Source organism: Dryobates pubescens, chromosome 4 (assembly GCF_014839835.1).
Source record: "Dryobates pubescens isolate bDryPub1 chromosome 4, bDryPub1.pri, whole genome shotgun sequence".
NCBI classification, from domain to species: domain Eukaryota; kingdom Metazoa; phylum Chordata; class Aves; order Piciformes; family Picidae; genus Dryobates; species Dryobates pubescens.
In genome coordinates, this window is record NC_071615.1 from 49,525,477 (window position 1) to 49,542,135 (window position 16,659).

Below are 16,659 nucleotides of genomic sequence, written 5' to 3' on the forward strand. Positions count from 1 at the left end.
ACTTAACTTGGTGGCTTATCACAGGGGGGAGGGGGAACCATCACACTGGCTGCACTCAAACAGCACTGGATCAAATATGGCAAAATGAGTATATGCTGCATGCTGGGGAAGGAGGAGAGGGGTCTCAGGTGTTTTGGAGTTGTTACCAATTTCTCACCAATCCATGAGAATCATGGCTGGGTTGGCAGCAACTGCCCAGGTCTCCCCATGGCACCATCTTTTCTTGGACTAGCATCAAGCAGATCACAGTAGCTTCTGAGTCAGATGTTTCTTGGCTGGCACAACTTTTTTCAAGGTGGCCATTCTGAAAGTATGAAAATCTTTAGTCACAGATTTAACAGAGAGTTGCTACATATCCTAGGAAATTATGGACTTTTTGATGAAGGTTCATGAATGTATAGGAACAATCTCTGAAAGACATAGCTGGAATGGCCTTGTAACAAACAGTAGAGTGTGTGTTGGATGCACTTCCACATGAGCACATAGCATTCATCAGTGCACAGGAGGGGTTCGAGTGTCCTGTGAAGAAGTGCTTTATAGTTCTTGTGAGGCTGTAGCTCGAGAAAGATGTAAAACTCTTGCACAGCCACAGAGCAGATAGAGGAAACAGAACTAATTTGCCAGGACCTTAAGTTGATGAGGGCCTGATCTTCTTGTCCCACTATTCATGTAGATTTTCTGGGGTACAGCTAAATTGCCTCTCTCAATGCGCTAACGTAATGGCAAGGAAGACTAATGACAGTGGCATTTGGAAATGTTTAAGTTCATTTGTATTCCCTGTACAGATGGCCTCTGCAATTGTAAGTAACAGAGAAATATCTAAGGCATTCTCAAGCGATTAATCCAAGTTTGAAACAGCAGCATCCCAACAGCAAGCTGCAGAAAATGCCTGGAATGTTAATGGAAAGTTCTTCTGGAAGCGATACTCAGTTGTTGTTTCTTTCTCTTGAAAAGCATTCACTGAAAGGGAGATTGTGGATTTATGGTTGCCTTCTGTCTGTCTTTGCAGAACTCCAGTGCAGACCATCGGGTTCGACTGGACCTTGGGCTCTGGGACAAATTCAGTGAACTTGCAACCAAGTGCATTATTAAAATAGTGGAGTTTGCAAAGCGCCTGCCAGGCTTCACCAGCTTGACCATCGCAGACCAGATCACTCTGCTTAAAGCAGCCTGCCTGGATATCCTGGTAGGTGTTGGTAACATCATTGTGCTGCTGCTAGTGTGCTTTCTGTTCTTTGTACTGGGATGGACAGGGAGAGGGATCAAATACTGCCCTGGCCCTATGGCTGCAGGTAGCCTGGTACAGTCAGGAGTGCAATCCGGCACAGCTGCAAATGTCTTACATGGAATGAGTTTACTCTGCAAAAGAAATCTTTTTCAGTCTATGGGTGTGCCACAAGGGCACATCTGAGTGTTGTGGCACTAACTTGAACTATGTGCTACTTTGGGAAAATGTCCTTATTGTTAACATTGAAGAGAGGTCTGATTCTCTTTGCTTCCTCCTACCTGCAAAACATCATGCTCTGTGTGAAAGATACCTAGAGAGACAGTCCTCTGTGTAAGGGGTTAGGAAAAGGCTGTGTCTGTGGTTACCAGGTGATTTCACAGAACGAGGAAGGACATCGAGAGACTTGAACGTGTCCAGAGAAGGGCAACAAGGCTGGGGAGAGGCCTTGAGCACAGCCCTGTGAGGAGAGGCTGAGGGAGCTGGGGTTGCTTAGCCTGGAGAAGAGGAGGCTCAGAGGTGACCTCTACAACTACCTGAAAGGTGGTTGTAGACAGGAAGGGGTTGGTCTCTTCTCCCAGGCAACCAGCACCAGAACAAGGGGACACAGTCTCAAGCTGTGCCAGGGGAGGTTTAGACTCGAAGTGAGGAGAAAGTTCTTCACTGAGCAAGTCGTTCATCATTGGAATGGGCTGCCCAGGGAGGTGGTGGAGTCGCCGTCCCTGGAGGTGTTCAAGGGGAGATTGGACGTGGCACTTGGTGCCATGGTCTAGTTGTGAGGTCTGTTGGAACAGGTTGGACTTGATGATCCTTGGGGTCTCTTCCAACCTTAGTTACTGTGATACTGTGAGATACCCATCTTCAGAGTGAGGCTTGTGCAGGTTGTAGAGGGAAACTGGTGTGCCTGGAGCCTGCAACCACAAACCTCCAGCACACAGATCCCCTCCTGTTTTCACCAGTGCTGCAGGGACCTGTAAGGCGGGCATGGTGGCAGATTTCATCTCAGTGCATTGCAGTTTTAACCAGGCAAGCATACAGCCTGCAGCACCTTGCTTTACCACTGTGTCAAGGCAAGCTGGCTTCCCTCCCCTGGGCTCTGCTTGTTTCTGTCGTGCTGACCTTCCAGGAGCCCTCAGGGATTTCATTTTTTCTTTTAAAGACCTTAGAGGTCTTCAGGCTTTTAGTGACAAAGAAGTGCCTTACTATTGGTTGTAGCAATAACTTTCAGTAGAACAGTTACTTAGCATTTTCAACATGATTTAAACATATTTGAAATATTTTCTCCTGAGCACAAACCTTCAGGTCTTTGTTGAGTCAGGCATGGCAAAGAAGCCAGTTGTAGGGTGGCTACTGTTATATTTTTTGGCATTGGGGTTTATCTAGGGAATTTGAAGTAATTAATACTGGAACTTTTGAAAGTGGATTGCATTAAACAGTATCACATTGAGGAAGACATTAACTGCTGTGACCCTTTCCTTCTGCTTTGTCAAAAGCTGTTTTGAAGAGTTGCATCTAGAGGACATTGATGGAGGAGGAAGAGGGATAGAGATATTCTTCTTTGGCCTCTAAAAAAGAGAATGTTGAGGTTTGCCCTGCCTTGCTCCAGACACTCCATTTTGCTCTTCTTCCAGGTCTCCTTCAGGCTTGGCCATCTCATTGTTACTATGTTCCCTCTGTGGGGCAGGGCCCTTTGTTTCCAGTTGCCTGTGGTCCTTGCCAGCTCTGTCCTGATAAGCTATGTTCCCCTTACAGCAGAAGGCACACAGCAACTGATGTGCTGTGCCATTGCATTGAGTGTGTTCTGCCAGAGGTAGGGGGTGGAAATTTCTTGGTGCTTTGCTGTTGTACCCAGTAACAAATGGTTAATACAGAAACTACCCCAAGGTGGAGGTGAGGAGTCAGGATATGGCAAGAATCTCCGTGCCCAAACTTTTTGCCCCTAAAACTTTTAGCTCTTAAGCTGCCAGCCCCTATTTGTCACTGAATGGCCTGGATCCATACCCTTACCACAGCCCCAGTTCCATGCGCTCCCTGTGCCAGCTCTATTCACTGCTTGTGTCACCACCACCATCTGGGCAATGTCAAGTGTTTAGGGATAGTCTTCCTGTTGTCAGTTTTATCTGAAGTGCTCAGAAAAAGGCACTTCAGGACCTCTGATCAGAGTGACTGAACAACAGCTGAGTTGCCAGATTAGAAAACCAGTAATGAAGCAGGTGGTAAATCTTGACTGTATTTCAACTAATTAATGGCTAGAAAGGGTTGATTCTTTAATACAATTCATCACTCTTGGTTTGTGACCATGTGGCAACATTCAGGCTATAGTTATGAACTTCACTGGGCCCTGTCACTCCTCATCACCTGCTCATTCTCATTTTGCTTTTCACGAGAGCACAGGTGGTGACGCATCTGAGCAAGCAGGGCACAGCAAGTGCTGCAGGGGGGAGGTGAGGCTTTTCCACACCCAGGACAGGACATGGCTGCTATGCAGAGCCCTAACTTTCCTGCATGACATTTACACAAGCTTTATGTGATTTCTTTATGTGCCGCCTAAAAAGCAAAAGGAATAATTACATTGAGTGCAGTCATGTGCAGTGCATGTGCTGTGAATTGCCCATCTCCATTCAACCCACACCACCTGCACGGCACTGGAACTGTGCTGCAGCTCTGTGTCTTCAAGCTGAATTCAGTACTTGGAGGAGTGGTTTGATAGTGCATATTGCCCACCTGCCAGCAAGCTGCTACTTCTAATCATGAGGAGTGCCTCACGTTCTATTTCGTATGTGGAGACACACAGGGAACACCATTTCCCTGCCTTCTGCATGAGCTGCTGGTGCCTGCCCATGGTCTGCATGGGCATAAGCCTCACCAGTGTGCACTCCTGATCCCCTGGATGCGTCCCCAGAGCTGTGACACTTGCGAGGAATGGTGTGGGGTTCTCATCTATTAGGACCCCAGTTCTCCCCACCCACCCACAGCATCACTGTCTTTGGGCTATGGGCAGTCTTAAGCATTCATAGACTCTGCCAAGGCCTCTGCTTAGTTGGTTCTTGTTGTTATGGATACTTAACTTCCTACCCATCTTCCCCCCCCTGCCCCGCAAACAGGCTGACAAAGGAAATGGTGTCAGGAGCTCAGTAAACTCCACTGAGCATGTGCCAGAGAATTGCTTTAGATACAAACAAGCAGAATCTCTGGAAGGGAAATCACATCAAGCCTAGCAAAGTAGCTGAAGGTGCTGATTGAGGATGGTGGAACTTACCTATGCTCTGGTGCCAGATGCTTAAGGGATAAATATTACAAACTTCAGTCAGTAGCCCTTGCCAAAGTGACTGCTGGTACCCTGGCCCAGCAGCAGCTGAGTCTCCACAGCCTGGCTGAGCTCTGGCAAAGTGAATGTACAAAGAGTCCAGAATCCAGACCATCTTAAATGCAATGGTAAGTCCTTGGGCACTAATCTTTAGTAATGGCATTTTTGCTTTCAGTTTTAAACCCCTGCATGCTATTGCTAGGAAGGCATTTGTGTGTGTAGCAGAACCTGTGCCAATGGGGGATGGCAGCACCCTGGCAGTTTGTTCATCAGTTCAGAGTCATCTCCTTGGATTTTGTTTTGATTGGGATTTATCCTCAGCTAAGGAAGCTAGCATCAAAAAACAGGGTTTCTTAAAGACAAACCAACCAACCCCACCCCCATAGTTTGCCTTAAATAGTGTGCTTTAAACGAGCAAGTATTCTGTGGTAGCAATAGTTTTGTAAATACAGCTTTCTGGAGGGTTTGTGGTTTGTGTAACCCATAGGGGCTTTGCTTTGCGCTTTGTAACTGCTTTAGGATATAAATAGTCCTTCAAACAAAGGGTCCTTTAATCATAGGCAAGGACCTTATTTATGACTGCAAGTGGTGTTTAAGAGCAGAGTGAAAACTAAAATACTTGGTTTGGTTACAAAACCTAAACAACACTGAGGACATTAGGAGGATGTCTTCTAGATAGTGGTTCGGTTTAAAGTGGAGAAAGATTCCATGATCTCTTATTCTGAAGTTCTGACATTTCCCATATGTTCTTTGGTGAATATGAGCTTGGAATCAGCTTCACTTCAACACTGGAATCTTGCCCAAGAAAGATTTAGTAGTGCCTCAGCACTATCTATGGCTTTTTGCATCTCTTGATGACGGACATGTTAAAAAGACTGTGTTTCAAATGGTCTGTCTTGGCATTCAGTAACAGCGTGTTGTGGGGTAATGGTGAAGGAATGCAGGAGAAACCTGAGACCCAACTGCTCCAGTCAAGCTAAGTGTCTTGCAGAAGACACATAGCTGAGCTTCAACTGTGTCAGTGCTCAGCAGAGCCACTGCAGGCTCCTCCAGTTGACAGCTGATGCAACATTTAGGAATCTGTCCTACTTGCTGCCTAACTTCCACAGGGCTTTTATATTTTAATCCTGATTTTTGCAAAGCCCTTGGAAATCTCCTTCTGTGCCTGCCCTCAGGGGCTGTAGGCTGGGTAACCTAACTTCTGATCCCAATGAGGATCCAGGGTGGAAATCTTCCTCTGTGTGTGCCCTGGGGAGGCAATAATCTGGCAAGTCTTGGCTGAGCACCCCAAACACGCACCCTCAAATGGAGCAGGGGCATACAAGGGGTGAGCATTGCAGCCAGGGAGCCAGCAGGGTGCTGTAAGGCAGGAGACATTCAACCTGTGGGCTATTTGGGATGACTCTTCCAGGGCACCCCAGGCCCTCCAGGCTTGGAGTCTCTGGGCATCGTGGCACTGGCAGCTGGTGCTCAGACTTGCCCTTAGAGAAAGGATACAGGGGAAGTGTATTTGCAAGCCCTGCTTGGGCAGCTGCCCAGGACACTGCAGGCAGCCATTGGGAAACACCACGGCCAGATTTAGGTCCAAGTCCTGCTCTGCTAATTTGTTGGGCTAAGAGTCCTGAGGGAGTGGAGGGGGAACTAAGACTTACCAATTAAACCAGTGTTCAGATGAAAGGACTACCTTATTCCCCAGCTGAGCTAGGGGAAAATCAGCACCACTTCAGCAGTACGGAGCCTGGTTCCTCCTCCTGATCATCACAGACCACACACCCATACTGTAAGGCAGCTACTCGGTATTCAGTCTTGGGTGGGAAGAGCTGCGCTCCAGTTTCTCTTGCATGGCATTGAAGTGGTAAACCAAGCAGCGCTTGGGTTTCTCAGTAAATATGAAAAGTTCTCAAACCTTTCTTTTCTTGAAAACAACAAACTGCATGTTTCTTCTTTCTGTGCAATTCTTTTGATGATGTAAAAGCATTACCAACAGCAGAGTTTAGGGGTGAGAACTACTGGTGGCTGCGGGCAGTGCAGATTATGGTGAGCAGTACTGTCTCTTACTGACAGCCTGTGCCATGCTTTAGAGAGTGCATCTCTGCCAATCATCCTGCAATACACTTTGGTTATTACGTGAAACTTTTGCAGTTACCACCAGCCCTTTCACATCACTTATGTCAGTGGGGAATGTGTGGTCAGGGAAGAATTTGAGTGCCATGTGTTTGTGCCTGTAATTGAAGAGCTTACTGTAATTGAGGGGTAGAGAAACAATGTGGAACATGCCTGGCCAACCACATAGAATCTCAGTGCTTCAGTGTGAAATAAGAATATTGCTGAGACAGAAAATAGTTGAAGAGACTTCTGCAGAAATACACCCTATTAAGTCTCCTACCAGGGAATTTCAGAAGATAAATGAAAGCTGCTCTGTAGGTCTCTTACATGCCATGTCCTCCTCGTTCTCCTCCTAAGCAATTTGGAGCAGTGTTGCCAGGCAAGTATCAAAGTGGGAGAACCAAGCCCAGACTAGTCAGCTGCCAAGTGCTGGGGCCTCTGAACTCAGAGCTTCAGCAGCCGTAGGAATAATTGAAATTCTCCCTGTGCTCACTTACATTCATTTAAATCATCTCTGCTGAATCTTTAAAGCCAACTAGGATGGCTATGTGGGAAACAAATACAGTCAAGCTCTGAAAAGGTACAGCTGTATCTCAGCTGAGCTAATCACCGGTTAGCCTTCTGCATGCATTTTAATTTTAGTTTAGGGATAAGCCTGTTTCCACCTCTGGTGGGTTTTTTAAACATTAAGCACTGGTTTGTGTAACAGAAACATGTCCCATGATGGGCACCTCTTTTGTTTGATCTTTACTGCAATGGTCATTAATAGCAGCTGTACAAATAAGCCTGTGCTGGACAAAGTCTATCATGAAGCACATCCTGGGTTTGCTCTGGGAGGTGAAAGCCTTCCCCTGTTCACTCTCTCTGGCCATGCTGCCTCTTCTGCTGTGACAGCACTCTTCACGCTGCAGTTACCCTGGGGACATTTACTAACAAAGTGCAGTGGTTTGTTTGTGTGTTTTGCATTCCTGCATGTCCAGTTAGAGGTGTGAATCCCCATCCTCCCCTTGAATGCTTTTATGTGGGGTCACCGCTGGGTGCACATCAGCGTTCAAAGCAAACTTGCCGAAACCAGCACTGCCTGGGCTTGCACAGGAGTGGAGGACACTGTGGGCATCAGGACACACTTTGCAGGCAGGATGCATGCCTTTAGCAGCACTCTGGGCAAATGCCAGAGTCTTGAGGAAGGCTGGAGGCCAACAGAGCTGGCGAGGAGGTTCAGTGTTGCAGCACACAGAAGGAACAACACCCATGAAAATGCTGGGCCTGCTGCTCAAGCTACTATTGGGACCGTGTGGAAGGTCAGAGTTTAATAATCTGCTCATGCTGGCAAACAAACAGCATTCCATGGGGACTGTAACTGCAGCTGCTTGGCAGACAGAGGGTTCTGCACTGCTCTCTGCGGAGCCCTCACACAGGGTGGTGGTCTTCTGCTCGCTGTGACAGAAGAAAGGAAGGCACCCTAAGCAACAGCCCAAAGAACAGACCACCTTCTGCTTCCAACCAACGCAGCTAGCCTGCACCTCACACTGGGTACTGTAAAGAGGCGTCATTACCAAAGACACAGCCCAGAGAAGCACTGTATGTAAAACTGATCCCCAGTGGCAGGGAAATACCTGTATGGTGGAAGCGGTAAGGTGGTCTTGTGATCTTGCTGAATAAGATCAGCAGAGCAAGAGCATTTTACAGTTAGGTGTGTGGAACACACTAATTAAAGAGCAGTTTATGTGAATATTATGGTAATGATGGTGACCTAAGTGGTGACAGTTGTGTAGTTTTGATTACTCCCTAACTAGGGGGGAAAGTCATGTTCTTAAATTTCTACTACAAAAAATACATGCATCGTTTCATGCATCATTTGCAATGTCAAGAAAATGCAACAAACTTCTCCTGGATTGAATCATTCAGATCTCTTTTTTTGTCCTGCCACAGATCCTTAGAATTTGCACAAGATACACACCAGAACAGGACACCATGACCTTTTCAGATGGCCTTACACTAAACCGAACTCAGATGCACAACGCGGGATTTGGCCCTCTGACCGATCTCGTGTTCACCTTTGCCAACCAGCTCCTGCCTTTGGAAATGGATGATACAGAAACAGGTCTCCTTAGTGCCATCTGCTTGATCTGTGGAGGTACGGTACAGCACAGGCTCGGATGCATTTGAAAAGGACAGACAATAACATCTTCTTTTACGTTTTACTTGGTTTGCCCTCCTGTACTAAAACATACATATGCAACAGGTACATGCCATGTTGTTGTTATTATGTATGTTTTATAAACCACTCAACACTAAAGGTTTGTTTCCCACTGGCAGTATTTATTGGGTTTATGATCGAGGCATTTGTAAATTAATCAGTTCTGTCATTTGCCTGATGAAGACTACAGGATACATCCTGCTGCACTTTTCTGTGAGCAGTGCCTGGGGATCTGCATAAATGATTTGCTTATGGCAAGGTGCCTGTTACGCACATCTTACTGATGCCTGTGCAATACAGCAACATTCACATGGAAGTCACTGGTCATAACTTTTGTTGTGAAAAAGTGCATTGCACTGAGTAGTGGGCACTGATGACATGTTGGGGGGGCCTGATTACAACTCAAAGGGACATTGTCAGGCAAAATCATGGTTTTACAGTCCAAAGTCCCAAGCTCTCCTTTAAATATCTGTAACTTTAATCCCCTAGTCTCTGTCCTCCTTTGCAAAACAGGGACCAGCAGTAGAAACACACCTTTGGGGAGGGCCACTGGCATGGTTTCACCCTGGAGTCAGTCTTTACGGACAGTGGCCCTTTAGTACCAACTCATTCCAATTCTATGTCTGTATAACCATATCCCATCAAAACCTTTGATGGGCTCTGTCATTATTGTAGGCCTGCCGCATCCTGGCCTAGGGGTGGCATTTGTTGTCACTCAAGCTAGCAGTGCCATCTGCTGATACCTGACGGTAACTCTCTGTATATCAGTACCTATGCACAAAATTACTTCTGTCACCTGAGTGACACACAGAATTAATTCTGAATATTGCTTACAGAGAGGTGTTTTCACTTTGCAGAGGGAGGTACAAGAGCAAACTGGTAATTCTGGACCACTCAGATGATAAACCTTTCCAGTCACCAAGTGAAAATGAATATCAGAAATCTGTGGTTTGTCCTATTCCTAGAGAAGAGTGTGGGTCATAATTGGAGACAATGAAATTCATGGAGACCGTGGAGAGGCTTCTGTGATTTAGAATTGGTGAAAAACATTAATAATTTAAAGTCATAAGAGTCTATGATCCTTTCCTACAGATCGCCAGGACCTTGAAGAACCAATGAAAGTGGATAAGCTTCAGGAACCATTGCTGGAAGCACTGAAAATTTATATCCGAAAGAGACGACCCAACAAGCCTCACATGTTCCCAAAGATCTTAATGAAAATCACAGATCTTCGTAGCATCAGTGCAAAAGGTACAGTGTCTCCCAATAAGTCAGCAGTAGCGCCACTGTTGCCTTCCAGAGGAAACTGGCCTAGAGACTTGGCTTGTTATTTTTTTAATATAGCAAAGAAAGATCCTTGTGACCTTTCTCTTCCCTTCTTCCTTACATAATTAATTCTCATGTTTAAGTTGGTTCTGCTTTAAATGTACACAGTGATACATTCTTCATGCAACCTGAAGTGAAAATGAAGTCTTGGGTAGAAGTGGATTAGCAACTTGTTTGCATGAACACTTTGCTAGTCACTTTAAGACAAGATAAAGGCCTGCATTAAACCTTTGTTCATGTTCCGAGGGGTGCAGGTTAACATGGACTTGGGCTCACTAATGGCTTTCAAAGAAACACAGCTTATTTACAGACAGCAGAAAACATTTGTGCATCCAGAACTCCCCTAAGCTGTGGTCTGCTGTACTGAAGACTTAGAATTGAATTGATTCAGGATTTTGGAGATTCAGCACCTCTAATCCAGTCTAATGTTTACACATGGATCAGTTTTGCTTTAACATTTCCTGTAGTCTAGTGATTGGTTGGTCATGTGAAACAGTCAAAGCGCTGGCCCATGAACTCTCTAGAGCACAGATAGAGCTGAATCCTTTCATTTAATCAGAGGGTCCCTACTTAATGCTTTGTCCTCTGGCATGTATAGCCTGACAGGATGGGCTGTGCAGCTCTTCTGAAAGTAGCCATGGGCAGTCAGCAGTGTGTCAACTTGTTGGCAGCTCTGTGCCATGCCTGTTCTGCCCTGTGCTGAGTCATCTAAGGTGACTGCGCTCCTCCTGTTTGTGTACTCCTGTGTGTCCCCAAGACCCATTTTCAGACTTGTCCAGCTGTTTCCTAGAGGCACATTCACCTCCAGAGTTTGGGGAGCTGTGCTAGAGATGTACCAGCCTGAATACAGTGGCTGAAGCACTACATTTCTTTTTTTTTTTACAGTGGTTGATGTGGTTCCACTTCTTTTTTACTGTGGTTCCTCAGATAGAGATGTGCTACCTATGATATACAGCAAACACATGACCCTGTATGTAGAGGTATCTGTGGTGCTACAGGTTGGGTTGATACTTCTTCTCAAAAGTCAAATGAAATCAGTAATTTTTTCAGAACTCAGGGAAAAAAGCCTAGCTGCTAAAACACTCACTCACGCTTGTTTTACAATAAACCCTGACCTGTCCCACTTTAAACACTATGCAAGTTGAAGATTATGTTATGGCTGCTTAGAGAAAGCAGTGAGCAATTTGATTGGCTTGATTGGTACCAAAAGAATAACTTTGAAGGGAAACACCAGAGCTGGAAGCAAAAGCATCCTAAAAAGCAACCACTTACCAGGTTATCTAAAGCTTGCTGGTTACCCTCAAATAAAGCAAGCTCCATCCAACTGAATCTACAAAATAAATTACTGCAGTCCTGAGCTATGAAAATATTTAGGGGAGCATTTTCATTTGGCTCTTGCTTGTGACAAATCTATCTCCACTTTCCTGCCTCTTTGCCCTCCAGCTGCTGAAGGACATGGTTCTGTCTCTTTATGTCCAACATACAAGAAAGGATTCATCTTTCCATTCTGACCTAAGTGTTTACATTTAATTGTCTCAAGCTGTGCCAGGGGAAGTTTAGGCTGGAGGTGAGGAGAAAGTTCTTCACGGAGAGAGTCGTTATCCACTGGAATGTGCTGCCCAGGGAGGTGGTGGAGTCACCATCCCTGGAGGTGTTCAAGAGGGGATTGGACGTGGCACTTGGTGCCATGGTCTAGTCGTGAGGTCTGTGGAGACAGGTTGGACTCGATCCTTGAGGTCTCTTCCAACCTTGGTGATATAGTAGAACTAAATCACAGCAAAGGCTCAGCAATGTTCTGGAGTGCTGCGTGTGTCCTGAGTTTCCTTTGAAGAGATGTACACTTTTGTGGGTATGCCCTCTCTGAAAGCTATTACCAAAGCAAGCATGAACCAAAACAATGCTCTCCTTATGCCAGAGTTCCTTACACAACTGCTCATTCTTCTGTGGCATTAGAAGTACTATGACAAAAGAATTAAGCATTTGTGGGACTGAAGCAGGAGGCTATCTGAGTTCTTGCAGCCCAACAATAAATTGGAACTTTGCAAGACCTGAAAAATTACTGTGGCTCTGCAGTGGAATAAACACAGACACTTGGTACTGCAGCTGACCTACACCATAACAGGAGAAAGCAGGCATTTAATGTGGCCAGATTCAGTTCATCAGTACTGCTCTGACTAGATGGTTCTCAAAGAAGCTCTTAGCATAATTCTGCATAGTTTTATTTCTAATTACAGTGCTTGTCTCTTTGGTCCTAAGGTATTTGAGATTTTTTTAACCTGCATTCACTTGGAATAAGGTTGCTTATTGCCTTTGTAGATGACTTTTGAAGCTCCTTGGATCAAGCATGAACAAAAGCGCTCCTTTCCATGCTGGAGTTACCAGCATGGTTACAGCATGCTATCATCTCCAGCATGTACATTGCAGCAGCATGGATAAGCAGAATGTATGCAGTGGCTCTCTCTTCTCAAATCTGTCTTCAATAACCAGACTATTTTCTTGTTAATTTTGTTGACTCTTCTTGCCTTCCTCCACTTTTTACAAGCATACATTCCTATTCCATTAGACTCAAATTTTAAGATGCTCAGGAATCCTGTGTTAGACTTGAATGCTGAGGCTTATGGCTATAGATCACCTGATGATGTTCTGATTGAAAAAAAGCAAAGTCTTCTTCCCTTCGGCAGCAAAAATATCTAAACCACATTCATGTCTCAGTGTGGAACAGAATTTTAATGTGTATCCTCTATTCTGTGTATTTGGAGTGTAATTCTAAAAGATTCCTGTCTCTTTATGGTCATCACCACTCAGCAGCTGTGTGTTTATTAACTTCCTTTCAGTCCTGCAGCTAAGGTACTTGTTTCCAGCAGAACCTTGTTCTTGTTCATGTTGTACCAATTGTTGCGCTGAGCATGGCTTGCCTGGTGCTGGAAGCAGCAGCAGTGGCAGTGCTGGTTTACAGAGCAGGGTTTTCCCAGGAAGAGTCTTTCCACTGGGAAGCTTTGTCCACCCAGCATTTCTGTTTGTAGTAATCCCTGAGCAGTTTCCCCAGAGTTAACTGCCCTGTGTTAGGCAGGGTCTGGCCCTTTTTCAAATGCAGGCTTCCACTGATGCAGTCCACCTGCACAGGCACTAAGGGCAGGACTGCCTTGGAGCACAGAGCCGATGCTGTGCAAGTAGTGAGTGAGTGAAGTGTGAGGTGTCTGCCTGTCCATGCAGCCTTCCCTGTGCACATGCTGTGTTCAAGAAGCTTTAACAGGCCTTAGGAGCAGGAGGCCCTATTGTGGGGCTTCATTTCTCCCCTAGTCTGGTATTGGTGGTTGGCTCACAGGCTGCAGGCAGGATTGCTGTAATTGTTTGGTCGTACACAGTGGCCAGCAAAGCCCTCTCTAGTGCCTACTGTACACAAACACTGAGCAGCTGTTTGGCAGAGGTAAACAGCAGGGGCTTTTGTGTGTACCTCTGTGGTTAATTAGCAGAAGAGAAGATGCCTGGAAACTAGAGAAGGCAGCTTTGCAAAACCAGTCTCCCAGTGCCCAAATTTGTTCTTTTATAAAACAATGGTTTGTTACATTCCAATTCCCACTTCATAGTCTTCTATCTGGGAAATAAATGTCCTGACTTGAGCATTAACTTCACCTATTTGTAACACAAATCAGCTAAAAATGTTTGTCATTCTGAAATCTTTGCAGCCCCGGTACAAACTTATCTGTAAAGTAGATTCCAATTCATGAAGACATCTGTGTGTTCACAGTTTATTTTTTCAGTGTAATTTAATGCTGCTTTGGTTCCTTTTATGAAAAGCAGCAGGTCATCCAATTTACTTGTAGCAAATCCTGCCTGACCAGTGGCACTTTCTATGACAAAGTGACTATGGCAGTGGATAAGGGATGACCCTCTGGATGTCAACTATCTGGACTGCTGCCTTTGACACAGTCCCCACAGCATCCTGCTCACCAAGATGGAGAGATGTGGATTTGCTGGGTGGACTGTTCAGTGGATAAGGAATTGGCTGGAGCACTGAAGTAACTCCTGTTTCTTGTAGTGAAGTACATAATTTTGTATGCAAGACCAGAGCTATTAAAATCACATACACTGAAATTACTGCTGCTATGCTAAACAAAGAGAAAATTGTGGGAATTGTACTAATGGAAGGGGCTTTGTTTTCTTTTTCAAAGGTGCAGAACGTGTCATTACATTGAAAATGGAAATCCCTGGATCCATGCCACCTCTTATTCAGGAAATGCTGGAGAACTCTGAAGGACATGAGCCACTGACCCCAACCTCAAATGGAAATACTGCTGAGCACAGTCCCAGTATCTCACCTAGTTCAGTGGATAACAGCAGTGTCAGTCAATCACCTATGGTGCAATAAGACATTTTCCCAGCTACTTCAGACATTCCCAACATCTTATGTACAGGGATGAAAAGCAAGAAAAAACATTTTTACTGCTGCTTAGTTTCTGGACTTAGATATATATCTATATATGTATATATATAGATAGATAGATAAAAACTCAACAAGGACCAAGACATTTTCGTATGTATCGATATATACTCCTTGCTGTTTAAACTCTTAAAACTAGAAAATGCAAACTTTTGAAATCAGCCATTTCATGCAAAAAATAGTTAAGCTTCTGTTTTCTCCTCTGAACAGTCAAGACTGCATGGTGACAAGTCAGATCTCAAACTTTAAATTCTGATTGCATTTCTGATGACTTTGTACATACAAATATATGGCTGTACTTTCTCTACTGGATGTTTGGTGCTTTCCTTGTCTCTCATACCTAAACTGATCCAGACACCGACCATATGAAGTGGACTACTGTACACATCCAGAAAAGGAAGTTTAAAGGACCGTCTGATATAGTTTGACATGACAAATTATCTTTGATGCTCTCAAGTTGCATCGCCTTGCTTGTAAAATGTATACAGAAATTCACTGCACTAGCAGGAATTGGTATCAGCATTAACTGCCAGATCAGTTATTCAGCTGTCATTTGTTCCACCATCAATGTCACTTTAAAATTTAAAGAAGTGGTTTCTTACCTGGCTGGTGACCTAGCTACATTCTACAGCAATGATAGCCTCCAAGGCAGAAACGCTTTCTAGTGTTACCATGTTTTTGTTTACTTGTTCACAAGCCATTAGGGGAACTTCATGGGATGATAACCAGCAGGCTCATTTACAGCTCTTGGATTAGCAAGTCTGGGTTATTTCCCTTAGCACTGACTGCCAGGAAGTGGCTGGGTTATCCCATCTTCCAGGCGCTAGGGAAGTAGAGCTGAGACTTGTAGAAACACAAGGAGAGAATCTGCCTTCTTGGCCTTGTTAAATCACCATGAAGCAGAGTGAAAACTGTGGTAGAACGGTTAACAGATTTAAAGTGTCAGTTTAGGTTTCATTTAAAGCACTAGTAGATTTTTTTTATATATATTCTAGCAAGTCTGTGATGTACTTTCACTGGCTCTGTTTGTACATTGAGATTGTTTAACAATGCTTTCTATGTTCATATACTGTTTACCTTTTTCCATGGAGTCTCCTGGCAAAGAATAAAATATATTTATTTTAAAAAATCTCTGTGCAGCAGTAGTTCCTGGAGTCCAACTGTTACACACACACACATTAGTTTTCCATTTTTTAATGTTTAAACTTCATTTCAAAAAGCAGGTTTGCTGTTTGCAACCTTGACAATTAAAATGTGCTTTAGCACAGCTGTCTAGAACATCTCTACAAGCCAGTCAGACAAATACACAACATTTCAATGAGTAAAAAAGAGCATAAAACTGTAGGTGTAAGAACAAAATGTTAAAATGCCTACACACAATAATAAAAAACATCCATTACATTATCACATAAAGTAAGTCCAATGTACAAAAGTTTGTGACAGAAGGGACAAAAGGACAACACAAGATATTTGTTGGAAAACATTTGTGTGCTCTTTGGGCACTTAATTAAACATATCAAAATCATCATCATCATCAGAATCTGCAAAATATTTAACTTCTTTTCTAGCCCGGCCTGTCCGTGGCTTTGGGGCGGTTTCAGAGGCAAAGCCTGATTGAAAGATTTCCACATCAGAATCCTGGTCAAAAGCAGCTTTCTTGAATTTCTTTAGGAAAGAAAATACAAATCAGTTGTGATGCTGTGTATCTTTTCCCTTTTAATATTCAGACCTTTAGATACCTCCTCTGATGTCTCATTTCTAAACACACCTAAATTCCCATTGTCCTCTTGGTAACCTACAATAAGGACATGCTCCCTCTATGCAGAGCAAGTTCTGTCTACAAGGAGAAGAGAGCCCAGGTGGCACTGACCTTGCTTGGCGTTGATTTAGGTGTTTTCTTCCCAGGATTGTATTCACCTTCATTTTCTGAACTGGATGCTTTCCTTTTCTTTGCACCTCTACCTTTTCCTAGGTGAGAGAATAAAATTTAACTTTATCATCTTTGTAGGGTTTTGGGTATGTTTGTTTGATTGGCGGGAGTGTGGTTTTGTTTG

The 16,659-nt window shown here is 44.4% G+C and overlaps 2 protein-coding genes across 6 annotated transcripts in view; one reads left to right on the plus strand and one right to left on the minus strand.

The window, feature by feature from the left end:
• Positions 1 to 15,713, plus strand: part of RARB (retinoic acid receptor beta) — a 198,533-nt gene extending 182,820 nt beyond the window's left edge. The window contains exons 5-8 of one of the 4 annotated variants that reach the window (XM_009905439.2): positions 1,010 to 1,186; positions 8,571 to 8,775; positions 9,931 to 10,089; positions 14,337 to 15,713. In XM_009905439.2, the coding sequence (XP_009903741.1) occupies positions 1,010 to 1,186; positions 8,571 to 8,775; positions 9,931 to 10,089; positions 14,337 to 14,533 (738 nt within the window). In that variant the 3' untranslated portion in view covers positions 14,534 to 15,713. The remainder of the gene's footprint in view (positions 1 to 1,009; positions 1,187 to 8,570; positions 8,776 to 9,930; positions 10,090 to 14,336) is intronic. The other 3 variants (XM_054161250.1, XM_009905440.2, XM_054161251.1) reach the window with 3 other exon arrangements.
• Positions 15,714 to 15,819: 106 nt separating this feature from the next.
• TOP2B (DNA topoisomerase II beta) overlaps positions 15,820 to 16,659 on the minus strand; it is a 63,036-nt gene continuing 62,196 nt past the window's right edge. Inside the window, exons 35-36 of one of the 2 annotated variants that reach the window (XM_054161249.1) lie at positions 16,476 to 16,573; positions 15,820 to 16,270 (exon numbers count right to left, since the gene is read on the minus strand). In XM_054161249.1, coding sequence (XP_054017224.1) covers positions 16,109 to 16,270; positions 16,476 to 16,573 — 260 coding nt within the window. In that variant the 3' untranslated portion in view covers positions 15,820 to 16,108. The remainder of the gene's footprint in view (positions 16,271 to 16,475; positions 16,574 to 16,659) is intronic. The other variant, XM_009905443.2, reaches the window with a different exon arrangement.